This window comes from Rhincodon typus, chromosome 28 (assembly GCF_021869965.1).
Source record: "Rhincodon typus isolate 14 chromosome 28, sRhiTyp1.1, whole genome shotgun sequence".
NCBI lineage: Eukaryota > Metazoa > Chordata > Chondrichthyes > Orectolobiformes > Rhincodontidae > Rhincodon > Rhincodon typus.
Window position 1 is genome coordinate 38446338 of NC_063359.1, and position 12935 is coordinate 38459272.

Genomic DNA, 12935 nt, shown 5'->3' on the forward strand with positions numbered 1-12935 from the left:
GAAATCTACACACACACGGTGTCGGAAATCTACACACACACGGTGTCGGAAATCTACACAGACACACTGTTAAAAGTCTACATACATGCAGTGTTACAAATCTACACACACCCACTGTATCTGAAGTCTATGTAAGGGTGGATCTGGTGATTTGCACACACAGAATTGTAGCAGTGCCTGGAATCAGCAGATACTACCATCAATAACAGACCCTGAGGCTCCAGAGGAGATTGGTAACACAGACACAGCCTCGATGCTCAGGTGAAACGGTGTGGATTTTACAGTCCACTTATCCCCATGTCACTGAACACCACTGGCTAACAACCACTGAGGTCCTACACCAACTTGTGGCCCGCTCTTGAACTGGAAAGCTCCTTGTTTTCAAATCCCTCCATGCTGCCATGTCATTTCCCCAGCTCTGTAATCTCGCCCAGCCCTACAACCCTCTGTCCATCCACATTTCTAGCCTCTTGAGGGTTTTTTGGTTTTAATGACTCCACCGTTTGTCGCTGTAATTTGATTTGTTTAAGGTCAAGCTCTGAAATTCCCCCTAAAGAACTTTTCACCTCTCTACCTTCCCTTAAGACAATTCTTAAAACCTCTCTCTTTAACAAACCTTTTGACAAGTGTTTCTAATCCTACATTTTTGGCTCATGCTTTATTATGTTCCTGAGAAGCGCCTTGGGATATTTTAATCTGTCAGAGGTGGTGTGTAAATGTAAGCTGTTCTGAAATAATTGTCCATTAAATCCATCAGAAAAAATGTTAGTTTCCTCAATGAACATCAGAAGTGCCCAATTAATGACATGATATTTGTTAATAAAAGCATTAAAGCCAGAATTTTCTAACTCCTGTTAGTTCTAGAGAAGTGTCATATCAGACTTGCAACATTAACTCGACTTCTCTCTGCACAGATGTTGCCAAACCTGCTGAGTTTTTCCAACAATTGTTGTTTTTATTATTGATAACTGCTAATGATTGTTGACCAATCCTTCACACCCAGAAAGTGAATAATTACAAGTGTGTAGTTTCATTCCATCTGTGTGGAGGGGCCGGTGTTGGACTGGTTTGGACAAGGTCAGAAATCACACGACACCAGGTTATGATCCAACAGGTTTATTTGAAATCACACGTTTGTCAAGTGACAAACCACCTCACCGGATAAAGGAGCAGCGCTCCGACAGCTTGTGATTTCAAATAAACCTGTTGGACTATAACCTGGTGTCGTGTGATTTCTAACTTCATTCCATCTGGTAGTGAATTGATATTGGAGATTTTGGAAATATCAATATTTAAATGTCCGTCAAGATTTTCTTTTATTTCTCTATCCCTACTTTTCTTTCCCTCCTGTTTCTTGTTGTTTCTGTACATGATTTCACTCCAATTCACCCACGTAAAGTGATACTCCTCCTCAGTTCTACTCTTGTTTCGTTCTCAATCATTTATTCTCATCATTTCATGAGGTAGAGTGTTGAGTGCCTCCTTCATTGGTACGTGCACGCAAAGTTCCATCAGCTCATACATCCAATAACAAACAGAGTGAACCGTATTTTAAAAACTAACCATTATGATCAGGGCGCTTGACCTGATAATGAACAAATAAAATAGCAGTTCATGGCCAATGTGCTTATGTTTCAAATTCCTATCTACACCCTAGATTAACCCTTAACTCCCCTGCTTGACAAAAATCCATCCATCTCTGTTTTAAAAATATTCACTGGCCCCACCTTCTGAGGCAATTAGTTCCAAAGTCGCCTGACCCTCAGACAGAAAAAGATTCCCTTCAGCTCCATCCTGGAGGAGTGACCCATCATTTTAAAACAGTTCTCCTGGTGTCTGGACTGACCCTTATGAGTGTGAGCTCAGCGTGGCTAAGCACTTAAGAAGGACTGTAGTGTTAAACTTCTCATTTTACTTCTTTATAGAGTCACAGAGTCACGCAGCACTGAAGCAGACCCTTCGGTCCAACTAGTCCATGCCGACCAAAATCCCAAACTAAACTAGTCCCACCTGCCTGCTCCTGGCTATATCCCTCCAAACCTTTCCTATTCATGTACTTATCCAAATGTCTTTTGTAACTGTACCCACACCCACCACTTCCTCAGGAAGTTCATTCCACATGCAAATCACCCTCCGTGTAAAATATTTGCCTCATGTCTTTTTTAAATCTCTCTTCTCACCTTAAAAAATGTGCCCCCTAGTCTTCAAACCCCCTCTTTCTACTTTATACCAAGAAAGACTTTAATGTTGAATTTTTAACTCTATTTCCTTATTTTTCAACTTTGTAGCCAAGATTTTGCACCTAGGTAACTTTGCACCTAAAATGGCGCTGGGGATAGCAACTTAATGTATTTTTCACTGTTCTCCTGTATCCATTGAGGACGCGTGACAATAAAATCTAATTCTAATCCTAAGTCTATTTCTTATTCGAACAGGAAACACATCCAGCATTCAAAGTTACGGGCCAAGTGCTGAATGATGGGATTACGACGGGTTGTTTCTGACCAGCACAGACTCAGTGGGTCAAGGAGCTCTGTGCTGTAGACCTCCATGATTCTATGATCTTGTCTAGACCAATCAGGATCTTACATACTTCAGTTAACTCATTCAATCCCTAAACTCTAGTGGAAATAACTCACTCATTCCAGGCCTTAGTGTGTAAACCTCCTCTGAACCAGTTCTGTCACACACTATTCAAGATGTTGTCTCACTAATGCTCTATATAACTGGAGGATAACCTCTTTATTTTTTCCTCTTGTAGTAACATATAGCTTCATTATCATAGGATCCCTACAGTGCAGAAAGAGGCCATTCAGCCCATCAAGTCTTCTTCAACCCTCTGAAGAGCTACCCAGCTCCCCCACCCATCTCCACAACCTCATATGGGCTACCCCACCTAGCCTGCACATCCCTGAACACTGTGGGCAATTTAGCATGGCCAATCCACCTAACCTGCACATTTTTGGACAGTGGGAGGAAACCGGAGCACCTAGAGGAAACCCACGCAGACACGGGGAGAATGTGCAAACTCCACACAGACAGTCACCCGAGGGTGGAATCGAACCTGGGTCCCTGGCTCTGTGCTAACCATTGAGCCACGCCTTGTAACATAAGAAACTAATGGATACCTTGGTTATGAGGAATCCAACAACCGTTTATCCTGGCTAACTATTACATGCAAGCATTACATTTCTCAGGGGTACAAACGTTTGGGCTAACATTAAGCAATTAGATTAACAACACAACAGTGTGCTTCCAGTAGAGTGTCATGTTTCAAGTGATCCTGGGATAAGATGGAGTCTAATACCTGTATACCCTCAGGTCACACGCAGTGACATGGCAACGATATCAGGAGCATTACTCCTACTGCATACTAGCCATCGAGCATAGCACAGCATTAACTGCGGCTCAACAAGTCGAATTCCTGCGTATTCCATATGATGAACCATCCACCAAAATCCGTAGCAGTGAAGCCCTGCATCAGTTCACCACATAATGGCACAGCACAGAAGGAGGCCATTCAGCCCATCATGCTCACACCAGCTCATCAAGCGAGCATCATCACTAGCTCCAATCTCCCGTCTTTTCCCCATATCCCCTGTACCATTTCTATCCAAATAACCAAAAAATGCCCTTCTTGAATGTTTCAATTGAACCTGCTTCCACCACATTTCCAGGCAGTGCATTCCAGATCTAATCTACCCACTGGGTGAAAAAGCTTTTCCTCACATCGCCCTTGCTGCGTTTGCAAATTATTTTAAACCTATACCTTCTCGTTCTTGTTCCTTTTACAACTGGAAAACGTTTCTCCTTATATCTCCTCTGTCCAGCCCGCTCATGATTTTGAAAACTTCTTTCAGATTTCCTCTCTGCTTTCATCTTTCCAAGGAGAACAGTCCCAAATTCTTCAATCTGCATTCATCGCTGAAGTTTCTCATCCCTGGAACCATTCTTATAAACCACTTCTGTACTCTCTCCAATGTATTGACATCTTTCCTATAATGTAGTGTCACAACTGTACACAGTACTCTAGCTGAGGGCTAACAACTGACTTGGGCTGAGATATTGACCTTCCTCCAATCATAAAGTTCATTAATCTACACAGAATATGATAAGAAATGATAAAAAGTGCTGTGTTGCTCAATCAGAAGGTTGTGGGTTCGAGTCGCAGGCCTGAGCATATCTGACTTTTTTTTCCCTGGAGCGTCGGAGATTGAGGAGTGGCCTTACAGAGGTTTATAAAATCATGAGGGGTACAGATAAGGTGAATGGCGAAAGTCTTTTCCCCAGGGTAGGGGAGTCTAAAACTAGGGGGCATATTTTTAAGGGGAGAGGAGAATGATTTAAAAGGGACCCGAGGTGCAACTTTTCTACATAGAGACTGGTTCATGTATCGAATGAACGTTCAGAGGAAGTGGTGGATGTGGGTACAGTTACAACGTTTCAAAGACATTTGGATAAGTACATGAATAGAAAAGGTTTGGAGGGATATGGGTCAGGAGCAGGCAGGTGGGACTAGTTTAGTTTGGGATCATGGACAGGTTGGACTGAAGGCTCTGTTTCCACATTGTATGATGTTGCAGTGTTGAATTGTAGGAGGCTCTGTCTTTTTGATGACGTTATTAAACATAAGCTCATCTGCCTTTACAGGTTTACTGCGGCCTGCCAAGCTTCGTACAATCTAACAACGCCACCATACAAAATCTGCTCAAACGGTTGGGATTTTTTTTTATTCATTCCTGGGATGTGGGTGACACTGGCTGGGCCCGGAATTTATTATCCGTCCCTGATTGCTCACAGGGCTGTTCACAGTCACCTATATTGCTGTGGGTCTGGAGTCACGTGTAAGTGAGGATGACAGATTTCCTTCCCTAAAAGGCATTAGTGAAACAGATGGGTTTTATTTTTATAATTGATGGTCGGTACGGATTTTTATTGAATTCATATTTTAGAATCTACCCTGGTGGGATTTGAACCTATGTCCACAAAACATTAGTCTTGGACTGTGGATTGCTAGGTCCAGTGGCATTACCACTACACAGCAGTCTCCCGTTAAATGTTGTGAAAAGGTGCTACATAAATGCAAGGTTTCCTTTTATCAATGAGTAGAAACATAGAAAACAGAGCTAGGAGTGGGCCATTCGGCCCTTTGAACCTGCTTCCCCATTCAATATGATCACGGTTGATCGTCCAACTCAGTCCCCTGTTCTTGCTTTCTCCCCCCACACCCTTTTGATCCCTTTAGCCCCAAGAACTGTATCTAACTCCTTCTTGAAAACATTCAATATTTTGTCCTTGACCACTTTCTGTGGCAGGGAGTTCCACAGGCTCATCACTCCCTGGCTGAAGACATTTCTCGTCAAACATTGGATCAACGGACCTGAAACATTAACTCTGTATCTCTCTCTCTCTCTGTCCACAGATCCTGCCAGGCCTGCTGAGTTTCTCCATCAATTTCCGATTTTGTTTGTTTCAGATCTCCAGCACCCACAATCCCTTGTTTTATTTATCTGGGTTCGTGTAGCTGGTTAAAATGATATGTTAACCTGGTTAAATTAATCTGAGTTAAATAAAATGTTAATCTGTCAACACTAATGTTATAAACTTTAGTTTTGATCAGCTTGCTGTGTTTACTCTGGCTTCAGCCCTGGGACTGTCCCATTGTATCCCTCTGTCGAATGCAGCGACAGCAGGTTTATTAAAAGTCGCTCCCAATCCGTGCCCTATCAAGTTGCAGCAAACCTGTTTACAGCTGAGACCAGAAGATACAGCCCTCAGCCCTAATTGTTATTTATGTTTGTCACACAATGTTGTGGGAGCTTCATGAAGGGCAAATAGAATGAGGAACATTTCACCAGGGATGTGTAGATTAGGTGGGTTTATAGGGGGATGGGTCAGTGTGGACTTGTTGGGCCGAAGGGCCTGTTTCCGCACTGTAGGGATTCTATGTAGGGTTGATCTGATCATCCCCAACTCCAATGTCCAGCCTTTTCCCCATATTCCCTTACTGATTATATTTAATGACCCAGTCTCCACAGCCCTCTGCAGAAAAGAATTCCCCAGATTCACTCCCCTCTCAGAGAAGAAATTCCTCCTCATCTCTGCCTTAGATGTGCCACCCCTTACTCTGAGATGATGCTGTCTGGTCCTAGACTCTCCCACAAGGGGAGACAGCCTTTCCACAGCGACCGTATCAAGTCCTCAAAGAATCATGGATGTTTCAATAAGCAGGAGGAAGCTGGTAGGCCGTGAGCGTAGAACAAATATAGGCCATCACCCAATTAATCAATGCTTCCAAAAAACAGAAGTGAACTTAAACACATGAAATACAGCTCAGTCCTGTCCCAATCTGCTGGGCTTTCCCCACATTGTACCACTTTAATCCCAGTCAAGGAACCCCTACAGTGCAGAAAGAGGCCAATCAGCCCATTGAGTCACCACTAACCCTCTGTGGAGTGACCCACCCCTCCCTGCTCTATAACTCTGCATTTCCCACGGCCAACCCATCTTTGGGCTGCAGGAGGAAACCCACATAGACATGGAGAGAACTCAAGACAGCCACCCGAGGGTGGAATTAAACCCAGGACCAGGGTGCTGCGAGGCAGCACTGCTAATCACTGAGCCACCAATGCTTTTAGACTATCCCTGTTGAATCCTCCTCCTACTGTCCTTTCAAGCAGCACGTCCCAAATCGCAAGAACTTGCTGCTTCAAAAAGTTTTTCATCTCCCCTTCTGCCAGTTTCTCATCCAATTATAATTGCACACTCTAGTTACTGAGCCTGATGGCTGTGGGAGCAGGGTCTCAGCATTGACACAATTCAAACCTTCAATGGGTTTAACAGTCTGAAATAACACTGGCTGTTTTGCAATATGTTAATATTAGACATCTTTGTTCCTCATTTTCATCGGAGAAAGGAGAGGAACCACGTGGAAATTATCAAACCAGATATGTAGGATTTAGGGCCTTCATCCCAAAAGACACTGTCTGGCCATGCTTTCTGTCAGCCCCCATGAATAACAAATGATATTAGACTGACTGAAGCAATACCATTATGTGGTTCAGGATGAATTCTGCCAAATTACACAAAGCAGGACACCCACTGTTTCTACACCCAGTGGCTGTGCTCTCTGTATCTGAGGGAGCGCCGCACTGTCGGAGGGTCAGTGCTGAGGGAGCACCGCACTGTCGGAGGGTCAGTGCCGAGTGAATCCCGCACTGTCGGAGGGTCAGTGCTGAGGGAGCGCCGCACTGTCGGAAGGTCAGTGCTGAGGGAGCGCCGCACTGTCGGAAGATCAGTGCTGAGGGAGTGCCGCACTGTCGGAAGGTCAGTGCTAAGGGAGTGCCGCACTGTTGGAGGATCAGTGCTAAGGGAGAGCCGCACTATCGGAGGGTCAGTGCTGAGGGAGCGCCGCACTGTTGGAGGATCAGTGCTAAGGGAGAGCCGCACTATCGGAGGGTCAGTGCTGAGGGAGCGCCGCACTGTTGGAGGATCAGTGCTGAGGGAGCGCTGCGCTGTCGGATGGTCAGCGCTGAGGCAGTTTCTGTTTTTTGGAAGACAAAGCCTTTGGCTGTGCTCCCCACTGGATATGAAGACTCCGAGGGTGCTGTTGTTGAGAACAGTAAATGTGATCCGCCAGTGCTCAGACCAAGTGCCTTCAGCGTTAGAATAGGTGGCTGTGTCCAAAGCCCTTACCTCTGCGTCCATGGTCCTAGCTCGATCAGCTTAAAGAACCAGTTCTCCTTTGGCTAATTAACATCATCCATCATAATGCTGAACCCCTTGATCAAATCTCCCCACCGTCTCCTTTGCTTGGGAGCAGAACAGGCCCAGCTTCTCTGTCCAGAGCTTGTAGCTACAACCCTGCAACCCCAGCACCATCCTGGTCAATCTCTCAAGGACGTGAATGGCCTTCTGAGATGGTGTTGAACACCAATGCCAAGTATTGGCTAAGTCATGTGCCCTGTGCCTCAAAGAATATATCCCTTTTATTGTCTCTAAAAGGCCTCTGGCCACTCACTCACTGTTTACAATGCAGAAGATTCTTGTGTTCCCTGTTATATTCACCGTCTATTCGCATGCACTGCCTTTACCAGTTACTCCTGCCATTTCCCCTCGCAACATACAGTGCTAAGTTTGAGATGGTCCTCACTCACACTACATCAGACACTCTCTTTCATTTGTTTCAACAGATACTCCGTCACCCTCAACGGTTTAGTGGAACCAGCCTATTGCTGAAATGGCTTCCCCCTGTTCTTTTCCAGCCAATCTCTGGTCCCATTTTTAAGCTGGCTTGATCCTTCCTCTTGCCATCAAAATATTAGCCCCTTTTAGAAGTTTGGCTACCAATTGTTCCTTGATCTTCTGCATTACTGATCCATACCTTGTGATGATTGTTCTTAGTCAATGTGCTTCCTATGGCCAACTGCTGGAAAATAGGATAGAATAGTTAGGTGGCAGACACAGGTGTGATGGGCTGAAGGGCCTGTTTTCTACGCTGTAGATCTCTATGACACATGTTCCATTTGTCCCCCTCCCTCTGTTCCAGGCCCAGAAATACCTCCATTCCATTGCTCTGGGAACTCACGGATCATGGAAATGCCGCTGAGAACTTCTCAGAAATTCCTCCCCTCTATTCTCTTGACTTCAATATCATCTTAACCGGTATTTGAGGAATTAAAGCCTCCCCCCAGCCCCAGTCTCACCGCTCTACACTCCTTGGATGTCTCCCAGTTCCCTATTAATCACTCATTGGAGGGTTGTCACTGGATGGTCCCAGTATTTATTGCCCGTCCCTAGTTGCCCCTTGAGAAGGTAGGGGTGAGCTGCCTTCTTGACCCGCTGCAGTCCACATGCTGTTGGTAGACCCACAATGCCCCTAGGGAGGGAATTGACCCAGTATCCCTATCACTCCCTTTTTCACTTTTCTATCCTAACCAAATGGACTCTGTCCTTGGCCCCTCAAAACTAGCTCCCCTTCTGAACACTACAATCATAGAATCGCACCAATGTGGAAGCAAGCCATTTGGCCCATCAAGTCCACACTGACCCTCCAAGATCACACGCCTACCTCACCCTATCCCTGTAACCCTGCATTCCCCATGGCTGACCTACCCAGCCTGCACATCCCTGGACACTCTGGGTAAATTAGCATGGCCAATCCACCCTAACCTGCACATCTTTGGACTGTCGGAGGAAACCGGAGCACCCGAAGGAAACCCACGCAGACACGGGGAGAATGTGCAAACTCCACGCAGTCCCTGGCGCTGTGAGGCAACAGTGCCAACCACTGAGGCACCGTGCCACCCAATATCTTCCCTAATTAGCACGGCCACTCCAACCCCATGTTTACCTTCTTATATTTGAAGCCTTTATATCCTGAAGAGTTAAATGCCCAGATCTCACCAATCTTAAGCCATGTTTGTGATAATCCATGTTTTCATCTTCATATTGCCACATGGCTCACTGCGTTCATAGCTCAGCAATCCTACTTAACCAGGGCTTGTACATTTACACACCTGTAACAAAATGCTACCTTCGTCATTCCTCACAGTCCTCCTTCGTTCACTGCCATCTGCAATGTGTAAGATGGGTAAGGTTGTGAGGTGCGTGAGCAGAGGTGGGCGCGATCCTTAGTTGAGGGGTCACTAACAAGAGGCTGTAATCTCAAGATGAAAGACAGGGGATTTAGAGGGGTTTTGTGGAAAACATTTTTCAACCAGAGGGCTCTGGAATGTTCTGCCTAGGAGGGGAGTTGAAGAGGGAATATCTCACAACCTTTAAAGGTATGTGGAAGAGCATTTGAAATGTCATATCATTCAAGGCTTTGGGCCTAGCGTTGGAACTGGAACTGGTGTAGGTTTAGAGTTGTTTTTATCAGTGCAGACTTGAAGGGACGAAGGGCCTCATGGAATCATACAGTACACAGAAGGGACCATTTGGTCCATCGGGTCTGTACCGCCAGACTATTCCCACACTTCTGTCCTGTAAGATTTGATGATTTTTCTTTCCTTTTCAATCTCTTCCAGCGGTCAAGGTGTCAACATAGAGGAGGGAGCATAGGAGAAGGGTTTGAGGGAGGCAGTGGAGGGTTGCTATGCAAAGCCTGTGAGCCTTTTGCACACCCTGATGTTACAGAGAAACAACAGGCACTCACACAATCCAGCACCTTGGGCTGGGTGATGGCCTAATGGCACTAGGCATAAACTACTAACTCAGAGACCCTTGTAATGCTCTGGGGACCCAGGTTCTAATCCTGTTTATAGCGTCAGACAGCACGGAAACAGACCCTTCAGCCCAACTTGTCTGCACTGACCAGATGTCTCAATGTGGCCTATTCATTTTGGTAAGGCAGACTAGGGCAGGACTTGAGATAACAAGGTGTAGAGCTGGATGAACACAGCAGGCCAAGCAGCATCACAGGAGCCTAGACCCTTCTTTCTAGGCCCAAAACGTCAGCTTTCCTGCTCTTCTGATGCTGCTTGGCCTGCTGTGTTCATCCAGCTCTACACCTTGTTATCTCAGATTCTCCAGCATCTGCAGTTCCTACTATCTCTAGAGCAGGACCTATATGGTTAATGGTTGTGTCCTGGGAATGTCGCCGAACAAAGAGAACTATGGGTGCAGGGGCATAGTTCCCTGAAAGTAGAGTCGCAGATGGACAGGATAGTGACGAAGGCGTTTGGCGTGCTTGTCTTCATTGTTCTGCGTGTTGAGTGTTGGAATTGGGACATCAGTTCTGAGGAAGGGTCACCGGAACCGAAACCTTAACTCTGATTTTTCTTCACAGATGCTGCCAGACCTACTGAGCTTTTCCAGCAACTTCTGTTTTTGATCGGAGTTGGGACATCACGTTGTGGCTGTAGAGGACGTTGGTTAGGTCCACTTTTGGAATACTGTGTGCGATTCTGGACTCCCTGCTATAGGAAGGATGTTGTGAAACTTGAAAGGGTCCAGAAAACATTTACAAGGATGTTGCCAGGGTTGGAGGGTTTGAGCTTTAGGGAGAGGCTGAATAGGCTGGGGCTATTTTCCCTGGAGCGTCGGAGGCTGAGGGGTGACCTTATAGAGGTTTATAAAATCATGAGGGGCATGGATAGGGTAAATACACAAGGTCTTTCTCCCAGGATAGGGGAGCCCAAAACTAAAGGGTGTAGGTTTAAGGTGAGGGGGGAAAGATTTAAAAGGGACCTAAGGGGTAATTTTTTCACACAGAGGGTGGTGTGTGTATGGAATGAGCTGCCAGAGGAAGTGGTAGAGGCTGGCACAATTACAACATTTAAAAGACATCTGGATGGGGACATGAATAGGAAGGGTAGAGAGGGATATGGGCCAAATCCTGGTTAGATTGGGATGTCTGGTCAGCATGGATGAGTTGGACCGAAGGGCCCCTCATTGACTATCCCTAATCAGTGCGTGCCTTTCCAAATGCATGTAACTCGTACCCCCAGAATACTCCCCATAGTGGAATTTAAATTAATTATTTTTTTAAAAAATCTGGAATTAAGAATCTAATGATGGCCTTGAAACTGTTGTCGATTGTCAGAAAACCCATCTGGTTCACGAATTCCCTTCATGGTTATGGTAATGCATAACTAATCAGGGGTTGTGTCCCATCCTTGCCTTGTTTGGCCTAAAGGTGACTCCAGACCCACAGCAATGTGACATAGGAAAGGTTTGGAGGGATATGTGCCAGGAGTAGGCAGGTGGGATTAGTTCAGTTTGAGATTATGTTTGGCATGGACTGGATGGACCGAAGGGTCTGTTTCCGTGCTGTATGACTCTATGCCCCTGGGCAATTAGGGATGGGTAATAAATACCAGCCCAGCCAACAGAGGAATATGAAAAGATCCCTCCCCACATCACAAGCCCCACCCACAATAGCTTCGGCCATCTTTGGCCTGACCGAAGGCTAATGGCCCCCAGCTCGTGACGCACTGCCCCCACCACCCCACCCCCCCCCCACCCCCTGTCGAATCCTCACCAAACAGAAGATTGAAGATGACCTCCTGCCCAGCTGTTGTGTTGCTCTTGGTCAGACAGAAGATTGTGCCTCCGATCCAGGGCACCCCATGACCCGTTACCCCAATTAGCTTGACGATAGGCCGGGCACTGGTCCAGCTGGAGGAGCTGTTGGCACAGACCCCTATCCTCTTGGACAGACAGATGTCAATGGCCATCAGCGAGTTAATGGCGATTCCTCGCAGAGACGGGTTGAGCTGCATGCAGTCCTCCTCGGGCAGATGGGGGCAATCTTTCCCCTCAGTTGGCAGGGGCTGTTGCTGCCCACTGCACTTCCTCAGCGAACTCCGGCCCTCTTGAGTGCCCCTCATGGTCTGGGTGAGGGACATGAACTCGGCTCTGTTCAGAACATTGTTCCTCTCCCTGGCGTGGGATCTGCTCTGCTGAACCGGCATCACATCTGGCTTACGCTGCTCTCATCCACGTGTTCTGCACACAAACTGGAGAGATTCTGGCAGATGGAGAGACAGACGCTTTGACTCTGAAAACGGAGGTCTGCTCGGTGTTGCTACCGTGGCCAGGCTGCAGCGCCGGATAAATTTAGACGGCAAAAGAATTTCTGAGGCAGGCCCTGACAGCTGCACATGCTGTGCCCAAGTGAAACACAGAGCCACCAATCCACAGCTCCATCCCAGCAGCAGGAGAACCAATCCTACATGGAGCCGAGCTGCTGTCTCAGCTTCTCTCAGCTCCGTGCCCACTTGCAGTATTCAGAGGGCACTGTGGGTAATGTAGTTTTCACCGCCTGCTCACATTCTCCAGGAGCAGAACTTCACACAAAGCTGCAGCGAGGGTTTCAAACACACGTTCCTCGACAGAGGGGGCTCAAAGCCCAACAGGGGTGAGGGTCAGTGCTGAGGGAGCGGGGCACTGTCGGAGGGTCAGTGCTGAGGGAGCGCCGCACTGTCGGAGGG

The 12935-nt window shown here is 46.7% G+C and overlaps 1 protein-coding gene across 1 annotated transcript in view; it reads right to left on the reverse strand.

Moving 5' to 3' along the window:
- Positions 1 to 12416, reverse strand: part of LOC109915364 (inactive phospholipid phosphatase 7-like) — a 28733-nt gene extending 16317 nt beyond the window's left edge. The window contains exon 1 of the mRNA XM_048613407.1: positions 11984 to 12416. Within this exon, the coding sequence (XP_048469364.1) occupies positions 11984 to 12416 (433 nt within the window). The remainder of the gene's footprint in view (positions 1 to 11983) is intronic.
- Between the last annotated feature and the right edge of the window lie 519 nt (positions 12417 to 12935).